Source organism: Apodemus sylvaticus, chromosome 3 (assembly GCF_947179515.1).
Source record: "Apodemus sylvaticus chromosome 3, mApoSyl1.1, whole genome shotgun sequence".
NCBI lineage: Eukaryota > Metazoa > Chordata > Mammalia > Rodentia > Muridae > Apodemus > Apodemus sylvaticus.
This window is the reverse complement of record NC_067474.1, coordinates 153,259,048-153,278,429: the sequence shown is the minus strand read 5'-3', so window position 1 is coordinate 153,278,429 and position 19,382 is coordinate 153,259,048. Positions and strand designations below refer to the sequence as shown.

Here is a 19,382-nt window from a genome sequence, read left to right as displayed (position 1 = left end):
ATATGGTGTGTGGTGTGGCATGTATATGTGGTGTGTGGTGTATGTGTGTATGTATGGTGTGTGTGTGGTATGTGGTAAGGTGTGTGTAGTGTATTTGGCATGTGGTGTATGTATGTGTGTGTGTGTGTGGTGCTGTGTGTGATGTGTGTGTATATGTGTGTGCATGTGGTATGTGGTGTATGTGTGGTGTGGTGTGTGTGTAGGTATGTGTATGCATGTGGTATGTGTGTATGTGTGTGTATAGTGTGTGGTGTGGTGTATGGTGTGTAGTGTATGTATGTGTATGCATGTGGTATGTGTGTATGTGTATATGTGGTATGTGGGTTTGTATGTAGTATGTGGTGCGTGGTATGTATGTGGTGTGTATATGGTATGGTGTGGTGAGTATGGTATGTATGGTATGTGGTACGTGTGTGTGTGCATGCATGTGGTGTGTGTGTATTTATGTGTGTACATGTGTGGTATGTGGTGTGTATGTGATATATGGTGAGTATGGTATATGTGGTATGTGGTGTGTGTGTGTGTGCATGTGGGGGGGTATGTGTGGTGTGTGTGTGTGTGTGTGTGTGTGTAGTGTGTGGTGTGGCATGCACCCCATGTCTTTACCCAAGTGACTGTGGCTGTATTTTGGGGCTACCCTGGGGAGCCACAACAGCGATGGCTGTAGGCACTTTGGTGACAACTAAAGTCATCTGGGGATATTTAAAATATTCCTGATACCCAGCGAGGTGACACCAGTGGATGGCCAAGGGAGGAGAACGGAGATTGGACTGCGGTTCTGTTCCTTTTCCACGCTCAGTCTGCTCTGATGGAGGGTCGTGGGCCCTGGGGTTTGTCAGCTAAGCCCAGTCTAAGGGTAATAGCTGGTCCTTCAAGACATTTCTGTACAGTCCCAACAAATGCTGCCTTCCACTCCTGGCAATAAAACAGGCTGTCTCCTGTATCGCCCCGCTCTGGCCCGGCCACTTTCAGAAGTCACGGTGGGTGGGTGATGTGTTAGCGAGGCAGCGAGTCAAGGATGGAGCTGGACCTGTGGGCAGAGGAACACAATTCTCCGTGCCACATTGGAGACTCCTTCGTGGCCAAATATAGTCTGAGGGTGGGAGTGGGGGGTGCGTGGGTGTCAGTAAGACCCTTACCAAGTGTGTGCAGAGATAAAGGGCGTTTTTGATGCTAAAGAAGGTCTTAAGTTCTGTTTGGCGGTCAGAAGAGAGTTGTACCATCTGTGCAGCTAAATTTGCCTGTACCAACATATGAGTTTCTGAGCAACCCAAGACTGAGAGACCTCATAGACTTGCCCCAAGTCCTCCCAGGCTGCCTCCACTCTGATGATAACCACCATCATGCCTGAGGGGGCCCCACACCACTCCCTTTTGGGGGGTGTGCAGCCAACTTCTAGGTGGGACCCATCCTAGAGCAGAGCCAAGCTTCCTTCAGAAACTTGGGGACAGAGCTAAGAAAGACACATTCACCCAGGTGGCTGGAGAAGGGTTCCCTTTGTCTGTTATCTTAGGTTTGTTGTCATCTGAGGTGGGGGGAGGTCCTGGCCCCTCCTTGATCCTACATTTTAACCTGGGTGAAGCCTGCAGGGAGGACGATCTGGCTGACTGGATGCTAGGCACATCCACACATTAACCTTCCAGGACCCTTTTCCCACCATAGAGATGAGAAGATGGAGCTCTATCAGGTTTAAGAATTTGCAGCAGGGGTAGGGGTCGGGGCATAGTGGGGTCCCTGATTTGGTCTTGAGTCCCTAAACTAAAGAAACTATTCCCAAAGCCAGGCACGGGATCTTGTAATCCCAACGCTTGCTTTGGATGCAGGAATGTATTTACCTGTGTGTGGAGTTCCAGGGCAGCCTTAGACGACAGGAGACCTGATCTGATAGGGTAGTTGTGAGTTTTGGGCCAGACTGGACTAGAGTGAGACATGATCTCAAAAGACAAAAAAACAAACACCCCCCAGGTTCCAAGAGGACACCCCACTCCCCCGCAGCTTTTTTGCCTTAGCTGGCCTAGGGTCCTTGAGGAAAGGGCTTTACTTCTCAAGGTCTCAGAGAAGGAAGAGCCCCTAACCTATAGCTGGTCACTGGGTTCTCTGACCTAATGGTAACCCCGCCCCCCACTTACCTTCTCAGCCCCAGGCTCCTCTCCTCCCTCTCCCCACCACCCAGAGCCTACCACACAGCACAGTTTAGTTGTGGGACCTCTCATTTCAGATGTGCTCCCTAAGCCACACTGGGTTATCACAGAGGGTGCAGAGCTTCAAGCTCAGGTTCTCCGGTCCCAGGCCCTCAGGCCAGCTCAGGAGCGGAGGGAATTAATTACATTCTACCATCCCCTTTTAAAGTAGGGGAGCACATCAGGGCGTCCACAGAGGAGACGTTGCTGCACAGGGGCTGTGGAAGGGGCGGGGCCCACCCCCTGAAAAGCAGCAGGCCTCTCCCCAGGGGCGGAAGGGGGGTGGAGGGTGGGGTGAGGCTGGCCCCTTATTGATTTAGCCAGGTTCAGGCTGGGACTGATTTGGGGTAAGGGGTGGGGGGTGGGGTGCTGAGGGTTGGGAGGGAAGGGGGAAGGGAGGAAGAGAGAGGAAGGTAAGACTGTCAGTCAGGCTGACGGACAGCCTCGAGATTTGCCTTCAGATAAAACCTTACAGATGTGGAGGTCAGTATTGATTTTGAGTTAGTAACGGTACCTTACCAAGAAGTAATACATTAGTGAAAGCAAGGTCACCAGGAAAAAGCAAACCTCCACCCGGGAGAGGCCTCAGCATTCCTGAGGGGTGTGCATTACCGCATCAGACCAGGACTTCCTCAAGTTCAAAAGTGTGCAAACCCAGACCTCCGCTGGGCCCCGCTGCGGGCAAGATGCTTCCTCCCTCTGTAGCACAGAGGGACTTTTTGCGGAGGTCCCCAGGGCTTTGTACCATCAGGGCCGCAAAGACCCCGGAGAGCACAATCAGAGAGACCAGAGACCCAGGCACAGACCCCAGAGTGCCCGCTGACCAACTGTATCAAAACTGTACCCAATGTGCCTCTCACTCCCTGGTGCCTCAGTTTCCCCATCTACAGACGAGGGTTAGAAAACCCATTTGCTTGAGGAACCACTGCAGTGACCTGGTGCACCCCCTAGCTGAGGCTGTTCCTCTGTGGTGACCGCTAGGCTCCCTTAGGTTTGTGCCCTGTCTGTTTCCTGGGAAGTTGCCCTCCTGCAGATGAAATGGAAATCATTTGATCCGAGAGCCTCCGGGGACTCCAAGTCGGCCATTCACACCTACCCCAGATGTGGATTTGATTTGATGTTCCAGGCCAAATCCCATTGAGCAAATCCCATTATGGGAAAAAGCTCCCTGGGCCGAGCTGTCTGTTAGCTGGCAGGGTCCATGGCCTTCAGAGCCATCGGGCACAACACACACCCCTTCCAACAAACGACTGCAGGAGGCCTCCACCCTCCCAGGTCTCCTTCCTGTATAGCCCTGGCTGAAGACCAGGCTGGCCTCGAACTCACGAACTCATGTAGATTCACATACCTCTGCCTCCTAAGTACTGGGATTGAGAGTACCCAGAGCCATGCTCGGTTTAAAATATTTTTTTAAGAAGAGTCCATTATTTTCCACTTTATGTGTGTGCATGCGCCTGCATGAGGCTGTGTACGCAGGTGCCGGAAGAGACCAGAGGAGGGCATTGGATTCCCTGGAACTATAGTTACAGGTGACTGGGTGCTGCCTGAGGTGGGTGCTGGGAGCCAAACTTGAGTCCTCTGTAAGAGCCATCAGCCCCAACCCTCTTGGTGTTCATCCTTTTGGCCATCTCTTAAGTTTGCTAAGTGTGTTCTCACTGTAGGGTCTTTGCACTTAGAGATTTCCCTGATCTAGAAAGCTCTCTGCTGAGCACATCTCACCATGGATTGGATGGCTATAAACACTTCGGGCAGGTCTTCCCTGAGCCCACCCCCTCCCCCACCCTGCTCCCCTGACCTGTGGGCCCCACACCTCCATAGTGGTCCCCAGTGGCAGAAGTTATGCTCTTTCTCGGTCAGATTGATTGACAGCTCTGAGAGGAAGCTGAGTTTCCTCTTCAGAAAGTCCTAGTGATCGGCTTAGTATCAGGTGCGTGATGAATGCCCAATAAATATCGTTAGAGCCCTCTGTGTGAATTCAGCGAGCACTTCTGAGCTCATGGGAGGCATCAGATCTGAAGCACACAGAGGCTGCAGAGGATGACAGCCCATACAGTGTCCCATGGCACGTTTGTGAGATAATAAATGAGTGCATGAATGTTGTCTGACTTGCAGAATACAATATTGCTGGGTGACAAAGGGGCCTGAGAACTGGACCGGCAGAGAAAGCTCAGGTCCCAAGAAGCCCTTGCTGGAGCCCTTCGGAGTTCTTAGGTGACACAGTCAGGTCTGGCCGCTCTCCTGTGTGGATGTCAGTCAGACAGAACGTGTGTGTATGTGGTCTCTGGAGTACCCACCTCCTCTCCTTACCTTCCTCTATCCTTCCTCAATGCCACCATCTTTTCTGAGCTGGCCATCTTGGGAAAGGACAGTACTAGAGCATCAAGCTGGGTCCCAACCTCCTCTAGGAGCCTCTGATGTATTCTGAAAAAGGGAAGGGGCTGGTAAACTGATTCCTTGGGCCTAGGTTTCTCTCCAAGGGGAAGTAAGCTCTGTCTGTGGGGGGCAGGATGACCAACAGGATCATCATTTTGGTGGGAGACTGCGATCTTGATCAGGAATCAAGCACAGTTGGGAACAGTGGCCTCTCCCAGACCCAGATCCCTGTATCGTGCCCCACAGCAGGTTCCCCAAGGCTGGGACACCCATCTCGAAGATCAGAAAGGCACAGACGCAGTCCAGGGCTTAGCTGTCTCTCCATCCTAAAAGCCCAGCACCCTGCTCTTGGTCCTGACCTGACAGAGATGCCAGAGGCAGGGTGAGTCTGCAGGCCAGGCAGACAGCACAAAGTGATCTAGGTGCATCCACCCAACCTCAGATCCCCCTTCACATATCCCCAAAGACATACAGTATCTTTGCCATCTTGGAGAGGTCCATGGGGTTCCATCTAACCTAAAAAAAATTCCCCCACCAACAGAACCTGTGGATAGCCTGCCATGCCCCGCCCTTGACTCTGGTTTGGACCAAGTACTCCTTTTACAAAGTTTAGGTATCAAAGTTGGTGTTCCACATCTGGCTCCCCAAGAAATAGATTACTGCATGACCCTGGAGTATGACCCTCCAAAGGATTTGGGTGAGCCAACTCAGTCTTTGGGAATCCGTGGCTGGTGATCTTGGCCAGGAACCAGGCCGTAGCCTGCTGACCACTAGCTATGAGGAATGGTGGGGGCATCAATCTCTGTGGACCTCACTGTTTGTATCTGAGAAATGGGCTCTTATCTCTGCCCCACATGTCTCCATTGTTCTCTGGGTTGGAGACATCAAGTAGGTGAATGGCTAAAAAGAGGTTTGAAGAGAGGAGCAACTGAGGAGACTTGTGAGAACAGGGGTCCTATTTCCCCACCTCTTAGCCAGGCCCAAGGCAGAGCATGTCCCTGGCAGAGATCCCCTTAATCCTCCCTGCCACCCTCTGACTCAGCCACCCTCACAATCCCTTTCCCTAGGACTTCAGAGGTCATGGGATTTCCGGGCTGTCTACACCCCCTCAGACACACAGCTGTTAAGTATGAGAACTCTGTTCTGCCCAGGGCTTATAGAATCTGTGTGTCCGCCCTTGACCTGTTCTCCAGCCCCAGAGCCTGTGATAGGATAGGATAAGCCACTGGGAAAACCTCCTAGTCCAGGGCCTCTTTCCTATAGTGTGGCATCTCCAGGAGGTCACTGGAGACCTGGAGACCCCTCTGGGTGACTGTGCCCTCTCACCCTATAGGGTCATCACCTGCACCACCAATCCCTACTGGAGTTTTCGGTGGCAAGTCCCACCTTCTCCAAAGCTCCTTTGGACTCCTGGGTGTGGTCTGTGGCTTCCACAGCCAAAAGCTGTCTCTGCCTAACACTTGAGTGCTCTCTGTTTTTTTGAGGGCCTTCGTTCGTTGCCAAGATCTTTCTGTTCACTCTTCCGCTGGGGCAGGGGGTAGGACTCTGCTCTGAAGTTCTGTGGCCTTCAACCTGGGGCGCGGGGATAGACTTGTCACCAATACTTACTGAACGACTAAGCGAGCACCCCAGTGGTTCTACATCCACCCTTCAGGGTGAGCTTGCAGAGTGCAGTCTGGGGGTCCCCCACAGGCCAAGCAGGGTCCTGGGTGAAGGCCAGAGACAGCAGGAGCCGACCGACCGGCACAGAAGGGTCTCAGGGGAGCTGTTAAAAAACAAAACAAAACAAAACGTGGGCCTTGGGCTGGCGAGACGGCTCCGTGGGTAACGGCACTTGCCGCCAAGCCTGACGACCTGAATTCTATCCCCAGTACCCACGTGGTGGAAGAAGAGAACCTTGGCTTGTCCTCTGGCCTCCATGTACAGACTGTGGCATGCACCCACAAAAGTAAATAAATGTAATATTAAAGGCACAGGCTTTGTGCTTTGGCATAGCAGAGGCAGGAGCTCAAAGTCCAGAAAGTCGTGAAGGGCACCCAGCCTTAACCACAGCAAAGGCGTGGGGCCGTTAAACCAGGAAGAGCGGCTGTGTGCACGTGCGTGTGCGCGTGCATGTGTGGGTGTGCACATGAAGATGGGACAGTCTGATGGGAGGCAAGGCCCTCTAGTTCCTGGAGGAAAGCTCCGTGATTGTTGAGACGCCGTCATCTAGTCAGGACACTGAGGAATACATGCCTCAGTTCATGCACACATTCATTCATTCATTCATTCATTCATTCACTTGCCCCTTTAGCTGATAGGCCTAGTGTGTGCATTAGCTAGTTAGAGCATTTGTTCATTCATTCGTTCATTCATTCATTCATCCCTTCGGTTGATAGCTCTGTGATGCCTTTTAACTAGTTAGTTTATCTCTCAAGTTTGTGGGCATTCATTCATCCTGCCTATCGGTCCATCGGTCCATCAGTTAGTCAGTTAAGCATCCCTGATAGGCCCTAAGTGCCCCCTGTCTAGTTAGATCCCATTCACTCATTCATTCATCCATTCATTCACTCAGTCATTCATCACTCAGTCATTCATTTATTCACTCAGTCATTCAGTCATCCACTGATTCATTCATTTACTCATTACTCACTCATTCATTAACTCACTCACTCATCCATTCACCCACTCATTCCTTCATTTATTTACTCACTAATTCATTCACTCATTCATTCATTCACTCATTCGTTAGTCCAACTGTTAGATCCAGAGCCTTGTATAGTTAATGCATTTGTTAATCCATATATGTATATACCCACTCATTTATGCATTCAACCATTTCTTCACTCACTCAGCTAATAGTTCAAGATGCCCTGTATGAAGTTAGTTAATTCATTCATGCACCCATTGATAGATTGATGGATTGATTCATTCATTCATTCCTTCATTCATTCATTTATTCTGCTGATAACTTCAGGGTTCCTCTTATCTAGCTAGTGTACTCATTCATTCATTCAGCTGATGAGTCCAGGATGCCCCTTATGTAGTCATTAAGTTATCATTCATGTTTGAGGGCATTCATTCAGCTGTTCATCCATCCAGCTGATGGGTCCAGGATGCGCCTGTGTAATTAGGTCTTTCATTCCTGCATTTATCCATCGGTTTATTCATGCATGCATTCAGCAGAAAGGAGAGGCTAGCCCCTCACACCAGGCCATCAGGGACGAGAAGTGACAAGGGGCCTGCCTTGCTCCTGGAGCTCTTGTTGAGAAATATCCCCTTGGGCTCACGATTGGACAGGAAAAGCACTAGACCTGACCTCCCATTTACCACACGAGGCGGTGATACTGCTGATATCTGCCCTGGGCGTGCGTGTGGAGTGTGTACTCCGGCCCGATCCTGCATGCTCGTGCCCTGGGGTCTAGCCTATGGTACTGCCCGTCTCTCCTGCAGGTGATGAGTATCCTCAGCAACCCGAGCGCCGTGCCTCCACAGCCCCAGGCCGACTTCTCCATCTCCCCGCTGCATGGAGGCCTGGACTCGGCCTCCTCCCTCTCAGCCAGCTGCAGCCAGCGGGCCGACTCCATCAAGCCAGGAGACAGCCTGCCCACCTCCCAGTCTTACTGCCCACCCACCTACAGCGCCACCGGCTACAGTGTGGACCCTGTGGCTGGCTACCAGTACAGCCAGTATGGCCAGAGTGAGTGTCCCCCTCACTGCCCATCTCCAAGGGGGCTTACTCCTGGGCAAGGCGGTGGTCAGGGTGGGGGGTGTCTTTTTCTTTAAAAAGATTTTATTATTTTGTGTGTATGAGTGTTTGTGTGCTGTGTGCATGCAGTGCCTGCAATGCCTGCAGGGGCCAGAAGAGGGCATCAGATCCCCTAGAACTGGAGTTACAGAGGGTCGTGAGCCATTTTGTGGGTTCTGGGAACTAGGCCCGGCCTTGGCAAGAGCAGCCAGTGCTCTTAACCACTGAGCCATCTCGAGTCCTCTTTTAAAATTCAAAATGTGTGTGTGTGTGTGTGTGTGTCTGTATGTCTGTGCCTCTCTATGTGTGTCTGTGTGTGTAATGTATGTGTGTGTGTGTCTCTGTATGGCGTGTGTATGTGATGCACATGTGTGTGTCTGTGTGTGGTGTGTGTGTGTGATGTATGTTGCGAGTCTGGATGTGTGGTATATGTGAGTGGGGGCACATGAGTGGAGGTCAGAGGACAACTTTTGGCAGTTTTTCTCTTTACCTTTACCTGGTTCTGGGAATCAAACTCAGAGTTACATTTTTTACCCTATGAGGCATCTCATAGGCCCAAGGATCCCTTTCATAGGAGGGAAAACTGAGGTCCATAAAAGAAGTTGAAATGACCTCAGATGTTCTGAGCCGGTCATCAGATACAGTGACCCACCTCTTAGTAAGGACACCGTTCATATGAGCGTGAACACACACAAACACACACACATACGTGCACATACATATACACACATACACACACCACACACATGCACACAAATACACACACGTGCACATAAACATACACACACACCACACACATGCTCACACACATATTCACACATATACACACACCGCACACAAACACACAGATGAACACACACATACACGCATGCACACACACAAACACATACACACATGCACACATACAAACACACACCACATACACATGCACACACACACACACACACACACGCACACCACTTCCATCCCAGGAGCCACAAATGCCCCTACAGTCTCTAGAGGCCACGCTCTACAAGGAGAAAGGGCAGGATTCTTTTATTAGCGTGTTCTGTTTCACCCAGTATTCCCAGATCACTGTTTCACACAGTCCACAGGCGATGCCCAGGTGACAGTTTGTATTCTTTTGTTCAGACTCTGTTTTTGAAATCCAGTGGCTTTTGTCGCTGTCCTTTGGCTGTACTGGGAATCGAACCCAGGACCTTACCGAAACTAGGCCTGAGCACAACTGCCAAGCTACATCCCCAACCCTCTACTTACTTTATATTTGAGACAAGGTTCACTAAGATCTCCATACTGGCCTGAACTCACTCTGTAGCCCAAATGGGGCTTGAATTTGTCACCCATCCTCAGCACGTAAAACTCATAAGGGTGCGGTCGGGGACACAGCCCTGCACACCCAAGCCTTTCTAAACAGCCTCATAAGACTTTTCAACACGAACCAACTACATCAGTTTTTACATTTGAATGACCTACAACTAAGTAAACATCTGAGAGTCTGCTCCCCATGGTGCTAGGCACAGGTCAAGTGTAGGACAGCTAGCTGCATGTGGTGTGAAGTGGGGGGCACTACAGTGGGGGGGTCTGCTCCCCCTCTCCCCCTCTGCATGGCAATGCAGGGGAATGGCTGCGGGCAGACGCTGTTCCCTGTAATACACGCCTCTCAATTCTCTAGGCTCTCACATACCCACTCCCGCCACTGCCCCCTTGGTGTCTTGGCTTGATAGAGCAACAGCAGACTCTCAGGCCAACAGCTGGCCAAGCAGGGCTTGGCCACAACCTCTGGCCGCAGCCTGATGGGGCCAGCAGCAGGGCAGGCCCAGACAGGATGGGGGAGCCAAAGGTCACAAGGCTGCCCTCCCGCCACCTTCCAGCAAAGGCCTCACCTGCTGGTGTCAAACTAATCAGGAGGGTGTGTGGAGAGAGTGGGGCCCCCAGCCTGAGGGCATCCTCTCCAGCTGCTGCCTGGTCCTGCCACCCTGACCTCTGCTTCCTGAGGCCCCCAGCCCACTCCAACCTCACAGCCTTGGCCTCCACGGTTAAATGAGGGCCAGCTGTGTGGGCCTCTACCTCCCATGTGCATATGTGCACATGTGCGTGCGTGCATGCATGCGTGCACGCATGCATCCTGCGATTGCTACAGTGCAAGTGTCTGTGCGCACACTGTGTGCAAGTAATGTGGCTTGAATAATTCAACAGCTGCAAAGTGCCCGCCCACATTTTCCAGATAAGTGAGTTGTCTGTGTGTGTATGTATGAATGTGTGCTGAACCTATGTGTGTATGTTTACATGTAACCTGTTTGTGTACATACAAATGACTGTTCTGTACACACTGTGTATGTATATATGGCTTTGTAGGAGCACACACAGACATACATTCTTGTGAGAGTATGTGGTGGCAATATGCACACATGTTTAAATTTTCATAGGTGGGTTCTTATGGGCTGATTGTGTGTGTGTGTGTGTGTGTGCATATGTGTGTGTTGAGTGTGTACAACCAATATACAGATAAGTGTGGTTGTGTGTGCATGTATGTTTTGGCATGTACTTGTGCTTAAAGGTGTCTATGATTAGGTATGCTTGGGTGATGGCATGAACGTGATATGCATGCCTGGGTGTGTTCATATGCTGTGCCCAGGCATGATTGTGCATGCAATCGTGTGCTTGCCCATGGGTGTGTAGGATCCCGCATGTGGGTGTGTGTTTGGGAAGCACAGCTCTACATGATCATCTGTGAGCAGGACGCACCCGTGTGCACGGGAGCCTTTCCACGAGGTCCTTGGTTGACCCCCTGACCTAGCGCATGTTCCCAGTCCAACCCAGGACACACATGCTCTTGATAAAACATTTGAGAACAGCAGCGGCAGCATGGCCAGGCCCCAGGCAGGCGTTAGTCACACCCGGAGCCTGGAGCCCCTGCCCTACTCCAGGGCGCCTGCCCAATTCGGAAATAAAATTAACCCCAAAGTCAGCACAGGGGTGGTGGGGGAGGGGGATCAAAAGAAAAGGGGCCCAGGAGGCCAGAAAGGAGAAGCAGTTGCCCTCCCTCTCCTTCCTCCCTCCTCCCCTCCTCTCTCTGCTCCTCAGTTGCTGGGGGAGAACTCAGGGCTCCTCTTGGGGCCATTGTCTCCAGCCCGACCCAGACTCCACTTACTGAGGCACCTCTACCATCATGTGTCACCATGGCACAGAACACACACCCAGCCTCAGCTTGCCCACCTGCAGGATGGGTCTGGGAGGAGGCACCTCCTCTCAGCCATTTCTGGTCACACTGCCTTCTTCTCTGTTGACATTCTGGGGCAGCCCAATGGCATGTCATATTTCCGTCAACCAGCAGCCAACACCCCTAAGCACACAGGAGGCCAGGTTCTCTAGTAAACTTGCAAAGTCACACATCCTGCACTCCCCTGTGTCGGTCTTGATCCACCTGTCACCTGCTGCCTCCTGTCCCGAGCTTGAGTTTAGCCCAGGCAGCTCTGTGTAAAATACATGCCCCTCGGCCACAGAGCTTTCCCACCCCACCCCCCACCTCACTCCCCACCCCCACCCTGTTTGTTAGGCTCAGAGAGGTAGAGTAGTATTCCTAAGGTCCCACAGCAGGGCGACTGTGATTGAGCCTCCTTACCTCAAAACACAGGTGAGCCAGACTTGGAAAGACCCTTGGCACTGACACTCTCCTATGTGCACACTCGTGTGTGTGTGTGTGTGTGTGTGTGTGTGTGTGTGTGTGTGTGAGTGTGAGTGTGTGTGTGCCACTGAGCATGCGCCCAGAGTCAAGGTGCAACTTGCTAAACGCGTGTGCAGGGAGGGAAGAGAAATAACTGTTAGTTGATGTCCCATGTCCGCTGCTACACAGAGCTGCGTGTGTGATTATTCTTACTGTTACAGAAATGGCACCTAGAGAAGTTATTGGGAGGGGTTGATGGGCAGGGTGGCTACACCTGCCTCCTGGTCTTCAAGACCCATTTTCAGGTGTGTTTGAAACACGCACGTGACCCAACTCCTACGCAGCAGACCCCGTCCCCGGCTCCCAGGGCCTCTGTCCTTCCCAGAGACACCTTCACATCTTCTGGCTCTGGCCATGTCCGTCCATCTGCCCATCTCCAACCGTCCCTGGAGTGGGTGGGGGCAGGGGGGCAGGGATGGGGCACACGGTAGATTAATATGGCCCCGGTGTTCCCAGAGGCCAGGGCCATACTAATGATGGGGCTGATAGAACGCAGGAGTGTGAAAAGAATTTTAATAGATCTGACAACTCTAATAAGAATTTGTGTCTGGAAGGGTCCTCCTCTGGGGCCTCGCTCTGACGAGATACTGATGGCTGGGATCTGTTTACTGGTTGGCATTGCTGGCCCAGTCCTGCCAACTCTTGATTAATGTAATTGGAGACGTTCAGAGCCCAGGCGGGGTGTGAGGCAGGAGAAGGGAGACCACGGAGGGACAGAAGGACACCAAGGGCTGTTGACAGAGTCCCTAATGAGGAATGTCACCTTCCTGTCTTCTTGCCCAGCCTTTTGGCTCTACCCTAGGAAGAGGCAAGCAAGCCCTTGGCCCATTGGGTGCTCTGGAAGTTACAGGGGGCGGGGTCAGCAGGAAAGTTTGGCTTCTGGTTGCTTTCTTGCCTACCTCAAGGAGGGAAAGCTCCTACTGTGTGCTGGGGGGGGGGGTTAACCAGGGAAGAGGCACAGAGTGGATAGAGGTGCCAGAGAAGTGATTCTTCATTTTTTCCTTTATTTATGTGTGTATGTATTTTTGTGTATGTGTGTTCATGTATGTATGCATTCATGTGTGCAATTGTACACGTGAAGGTCGGGGGTCAGACTCAGATCTTTAGACACTATCCACAGCATTTCTCACTGGCCTGAAACTTTCTAAACAGACCACCAGGCAGGCTGAGCCCCAGAGATCCAGAGGCCTGTGTTACCCCTGTGCTGGGAAGACACTGCCATGTCTGACTTTTCCACATGGGCTCGAGGGATCTGCCTTTCCCGTTTGCACAGCTCTGTCAATGGATCCATGTCCATGGGGGTCTGTGGGTAACTCTGGACTGGCAACTGGGTTGTGCCTCGGTTTCCATATTTCTCAAGTGGGAACTGTCCTGCCCATGGCACAGAACTCACGTTCCCCCAGTGTACAGAAAGTGCCAACCCAGTGTGGGCTCTGCCTTTGCAGTTCTCAGTGATAGACCTCATGGCCTGCCCAGAATAACTACAGTGGCAGTGTCGGGGCCCAGCATGGGGTAAACTGAGGCAATGTAAGCCAGAGCCTCCTGTGACTAAAGAAAGGTCACCCGAGGTGATGTGTGCTCTTGACAAACCTCACCTGAAGTAGAAAAGGGTCAATGTGGGCATGGGGGGGCAAAGGGCCTCAGTGTCAGGGCTGTATGCACAGCAGGGGCCATTGCCAGGAATGCTCATACCCCAGGATCATTCCCAGGGGCTGCTGGGAGGCCCAAGGCTATGGAGTTGTCACCAGCCTGAGGGTCTGAAAGCTTAAGAGGAGCCAGGTGGTTTTAGATAGAGTCTCTCTGTCAAACAGGGATAGGGGACGGTCACACTATCTGGCTTACATGGCTGGAATAATACTTAATAGTACCCTGAGTATGGGATTGGGAGCAGGATAGCACAGGGCTAGCTCTCTGGGGTGCCTTTGGTGCCTGCCACCCCTCTATGAGGGTGGCTTATTGATCCATGGTCCCTGACAGGCAAGGAGAAATGACAGTGTGGCCAGACCTTTAAGGTTTTCCTACAGCTAGAATTGGGAACTCCCCACTCACAGCCAGGTGAGGCTGGCCACAGCTGTCTCTGCTCTGCTGCTACCTAGGAGCCTGAGTCTGAGTGAGTGACGTCACAGATGGTTTAGCCCAGGAACTCAGCACAGAACTTCCCTCCACTTACCCAAGAGCCTGGCTAGGGAGGCACACACGAGGTTCAAAGACACCCCCAGGACATTTGCACAGCCTTTAGGAGTTGGGAAGCTTGTCCTGAGCCTTCTATGACAGTATGTTTCAAAGCATTGTCTGTACCCCAATTTTCAAGTAGATAGACTGGCATAAAGGAAGACCAGCTTGCTCAAAACCATACAACTGGGAATGTGCCCAGGAACGGCCTCCGTTTTCTCTGTGCCACCATTAAAGGTCACATTTCTCCTGGGCCTGAGCTCACAAGCACCACACTCTACCTTCAGACTGTGTGTGCGGATTCTATTAACTTTCCCTGCAGTTCTTTGGCCCGTATGCTCTATCCCATGATACAGTCAAGGAAACTGAGGCTGAAGTGCTGTGCCCCAGATCACACCCAAGGAATTTAAATCCAGACCAGCTGTTGAGATTGTCCCTCTGGCCTCCATGGCCTAGCCATCAAGCTGTGTCCCCTGCCTCCTGACGCTACCTCCTCGGGCCCTGCTTTAAGCAGAAGATGTGAAGCCTGGGGAAGCACAGAATCAGTCTACAGAGAGCCCTGGAAGGCAGGTAGCTGAGGGAGCCTTGTGACTCTTCGTGCACAGCTTTCTATCTTCCTCTCTGGCCTCTCTGTGTATTGGTGGTTCTGTGAGGGCTCACTGGCTACTGTCACAAGACCTAAAGGTGACAATCCTGCACCCTGGGAGACCTTGGCCACATGCCTGTCCAGTGCCTTAGTCGGGAAAGATTTCTGCTAGAGCTTCAGTTAGGACAGATCCACATGCTTCGTGGGCCAGCAGTTGTAGCTGCACATGACAGACATCTTTGTCTTGCTCAGGTGAGCTCTTATGTTTGCAGGGCCTGTGCATGCATGGGTGCTTCCATGTATCTGTTTACAAGGGGCTCACACAGGTGTGTGTGTATGCCGCTTGTATGTATGTGTACATTTATATGTGTGTGTGTGTGTGTGTGTGTATCCCAAATGGGCATGGGTAGGTATTGTTGTGTATTGTCTTGTAAAGATACTCATTACACACACACACACACACACACACACACACACACACACACACCACTCACGTTCACATGCATCCCCACCAATGCTAACATGATTTCTCTGGAGCTGACAGGCTGTGGATCTCAGCTCTCTTGCTTTCTCCCCAAGACCCTCTTGGCTCACTTGCAAAAGCCACTTTGGCTCTTGTGCAAGGACCCTGTTGTGCCTCATGCACACCTGCACTCAGGGTCCAGCAAAGGCAGAGAACCTTCATCCTCAGTGTCACCAGGCCTCACTCAGCCGGGTTCACTGGCCAGGATATGCAAAGGGCTCAAGGGAGGGAAGCTTACTTCTCTACTAAAAACTGGGCTGTGTCTGTGTACCTCCCTGCAGAGCCAGCAAAAGAATGGACAAATAATAAACAGTGAGTAAATATTTGCTAAGAGGCTGGAAAGGACGTTGGTGAGGGAAAGAGAAGTGGAAGAAGGATGGAGGGTGTTTTCATTTTATTTTTGTTACTGTGTCAAATACTCTGACCCCGTAGGGAAGGAAGGAGTTCATTTTACTTACAATGACATGTTATAGTCCATGATAGCAGGAAGTCAAGGCAGGGACTTGAATTGGTCACATCACACCTACACTGAAAAGCAGAGAGAAACAATGTATCCATGTTGTCTACTTACTTGCCTTTGGCTGGCTTTATTCTTAAACAGCTTAGGGTTCCCTGCCTAGGGAATGGTGTCACCCACAGTGGGCTGCATCTCTTAATAACCAATTAGCAGTCAAGACAGTTCCCCAAAGACATACCCACAAGTCAACCTGGACTAGACAATTCCTCATCTGATGCTCATTTCTCAGGTCGTTCTAGGCTGTGTAAAGTTGACAAAAAAAAAAAAAAGCCAGCAGGGGAAAGAGGGACAGATGGATATTTGATCAGAAAGATGAATGGATGGACAGAAAAACAGAAGGATGAATGAACAGAAGAATGGGTATATGAATAGTGTGGATGGAATAAGAGACAAGAAGACTGGCAGGTGAATAGATGGAAGATGATGTGTATGGATGAATGCGAAAAAGAATGTGAAGAAGAATGGTGGGAAATGGATAGACAGATCATTAGGTTTGACGGGTAATCAGACAGAAATGGATAGATGGATGGATGGATGGATGGATGGATGGACGGATGGGAGAAGTGAAGGATAGATGGTTGGAAGAAGATGGAGTGGTGGATGTGTGAATTGATGGATGGGTGAATGGATGAGTAGATGGATGGATGTGTGGGTGGGTGGATGGATGGATGGATGGGTGGGTGGGTGGATGGAAGGAGTGAAGGATAGATGGTTGGATGAAGGGATGGAGTGGTGGATGGATGAATAGACATGTGGGTGGGTAGAAGAATGGAAGGAAAGGAGACTGGATGGATAGATTGGTAAGATGGATGGGTAAACAGATGAATGGATAGATGGAAGATGGATGGATGGACAGAGGAGAGCTGGATGGAATGGTGGTTGGATGGACAGGTGAACAGAAGGATGAAGGTTAAGTGGAAGGGTACATGAAGAGAACCTCAATTTCTAGAAGCTTCTCTCTCTTTCCAGCTGCTGTTGATTACCTGGCCAAAAACGTGAGCCTGTCCACTCAGCGCCGTATGAAGCTTGGGGAACACTCTGCTGTGCTGGGACTTCTTCCTGTGGAAACTGGACAAGCCTACTAGGGTCCCTGGGGCAACTCGCTCCATCCAGTGGCCCAGCCTAGCCCTTCCCAAACCCTGAGTCTCCTCACCTCAGTCCCCCCATTCCCCTGGGGTAGCAGGAGGCCAGGGAAGAAACCCTTTCCCTTCCTACAGGCAGCACTCTGGAGACAGACAACCAGTGTGTCATTCACCCATGCTTAGTGGCCCAGAGAGGCCTCCTGTTTCCCCCTCTCTCCCAGAGGGGCTCCTAGGCATCCTGCAGTGATCTCCAGCCTCACACCCACCTTCTAGTATCATGGCCTTGGTCCTGCCTCAGTGCAGAGATTGAGGCTCAAACTGAACCAAGCACCTAATTATCAGAAGAAAATGGTGCCAAAGACAAAGCCATGGAGTCTTTGACTTCTGAGTGCTGGGTGCCCTGGCCACAGGTGCAGGTGGAGCTCACGGGTGTCCTCAGTCACAGAGCTGGGACCTCTCTTGCTTGGCACCAGACTGCAGCCTTCACTGGACACTGAGATGAATCCCTCGGGGTGTTCCCAGGGGAGAAAGCAGGTAACAACATCTCGATTTTACCTAGGAATCCAGAGGACTTTGGGACTGTCCCTATGCACCCTGCCAGGCATCAGGAGACCAGGAAGAAATTCTAGCAGAGGGTAGGGGGCACAGAGGCAGAGCTTTTTGGCCATGGGCTATCCCAGAATGCCTGGTCCAGGTCCAGCATCAGGAGGTGCAGGACTCCTAGGCTGTCATCTAACAGAGGCTTGCCCACTGTGAAAGGCCTGGGCAGCCCACAGATCCTGTCAGTCTCCTCAATTGGTAGGAGAAGGGAAAGTCTTGAGGTGACAGGAGACAGTGAGGCAGGCTCAGATGGTCTGAGTGCACCGAGCTTTCAAGTCTGCACCCCTGGGATTCTGTACATCATCTTACTGGCAGCTGGGAACCTGCCTCATGCATGCTGCTCCCCTGAAAGGGGGGCCTCCATCTTCCAGCATGTAAGGCTCTCGATGCCACTGGGTGCAGAGAGCCTTCTCAGGCCAGACAAAATTGCTGGTCCACCCCAGAGATGCTCCAGCTTTCTTGGCATCTCGGTGGAAGGCCATGTCTCTGTTCTTTTCGGAGTCGCATTTTTCAGTGTCGGCTGCTCAGTCAGGAGGTTTCTGTCTCCTCACGCAGCACAGTGCACTTTGGGCACTGTTTTTAAGACACCCCAATCCCACCCTCCGGGGACAGGGGAAGATGCTAAAAGTCCCAGCAAAGAGGACAAGGTCCCTTCCTTAAGCACTCCAGAGTCTTCCTTTCACCCCTACCCTCTCTGGGTCTTTTGGGGGAAATGGATTGCTGAGCCCCCCCATTCTCTCCTCCGTGGAGTTCTTTATCACCCTCTATTTATCAAATTTGCATCCATTTTAACCCTCTCCCTCGCTAACGCCTACACCCGGACCACCCTCATCCCGTGCTGCTATCCCACAGCACTAAATCCAGGAACCCTGGGCCTGATCGCCTGTTGCTACCTGTACACATGAAACCACCCGCTGGCCCAGTTCATGCCTCCTGCCCTTGGCCAGCAAGGCATTCCTAGTGAGAGGGGCTATGAGCTCAAAAGCCCCAGCTGACTTCCTTTTGCCTGGGGACCTGAACTGGCAAGACACCAGGATGCTTGTCTACAAGAACACGTGACCAATGTGCACCTATTTCTCATCTCTAGACCTATCCTCTGAAGCCTGTGCCAGGCCGTGACTAGGATGGCTTGCGTGTGTGGTTTAGAGAAATCTGTTAAGAACTGAGGGCAAACTGACTCTCTGGTAGCATCGAGCACCAGGCAAATGGCGCTCCTCAGCTCTGTCCAGGTTCCAACGAAGGAGACTTTTGGGCTCTTCAAGGTCTGGACAAGAGGAAAGCCACGTTGCCCCAGCCCCACCTTGGGAACCCAGGTTCTCCTTTTGAACTTCTCACAGCTGCAATCACCCCTTTCCAAGACCAAATGCATCTTCCTCCACATTCCTTGCCCCCTGGAGGCCTGGCTCTGAATGCACTTGAGTCTCTGTTCACCCACAATGCTTTAGGAACAGGGACTTCGAGCAGGTGACATCCCCAGGGCCCAGCCCCAGCCCTGGGAACAACATTCCAATGCTTGGACCAATCACAATGACCTGCCCACAAGGGTAAGCTCAACCAGAGACCTGCGTGAGAGGAAAGGAAATGACTTCTCATGCCATGCAACGCCTCTGCATGCTCCCCCAAGCAGCCATCTTGGTATAAAATGGGACTTGTGTTCTGGGGGAACCCTTGACACCCCCCACCCACAACAGCTTTTCCCAACCATCTCATGCTTTTGTGAATCTGTCTGCCTTGATCTGTAAAACTCAGCCTTGTTTGGGCAGCCTGCAACTTCACCATCGAGCTGAGTCGGTTAGATGAGAGGCACCAGGCCTCTCCGCCATCTCTCTGGGGTTGAGCGCAGCCTAGAAGAAGGCCAGTTTCCAATGGCCAGGCTGGACCAGAAACAGCCCCCACCG

At 51.8% G+C, this 19,382-nt stretch overlaps 1 protein-coding gene across 2 annotated transcripts in view; it reads left to right on the top strand.

The window, feature by feature from the left end:
• Pax7 (paired box 7) overlaps positions 1 to 16,887 on the top strand; it is a 97,635-nt gene extending 80,748 nt beyond the window's left edge. For both annotated transcript variants that reach the window (XM_052175722.1, XM_052175721.1), the window contains exons 8-9: positions 7,986 to 8,232; positions 16,772 to 16,887. In XM_052175722.1, coding sequence (XP_052031682.1) covers positions 7,986 to 8,232; positions 16,772 to 16,887 — 363 coding nt within the window. The remainder of the gene's footprint in view (positions 1 to 7,985; positions 8,233 to 16,771) is intronic.
• The last annotated feature ends 2,495 nt before the right edge of the window (positions 16,888 to 19,382 follow it).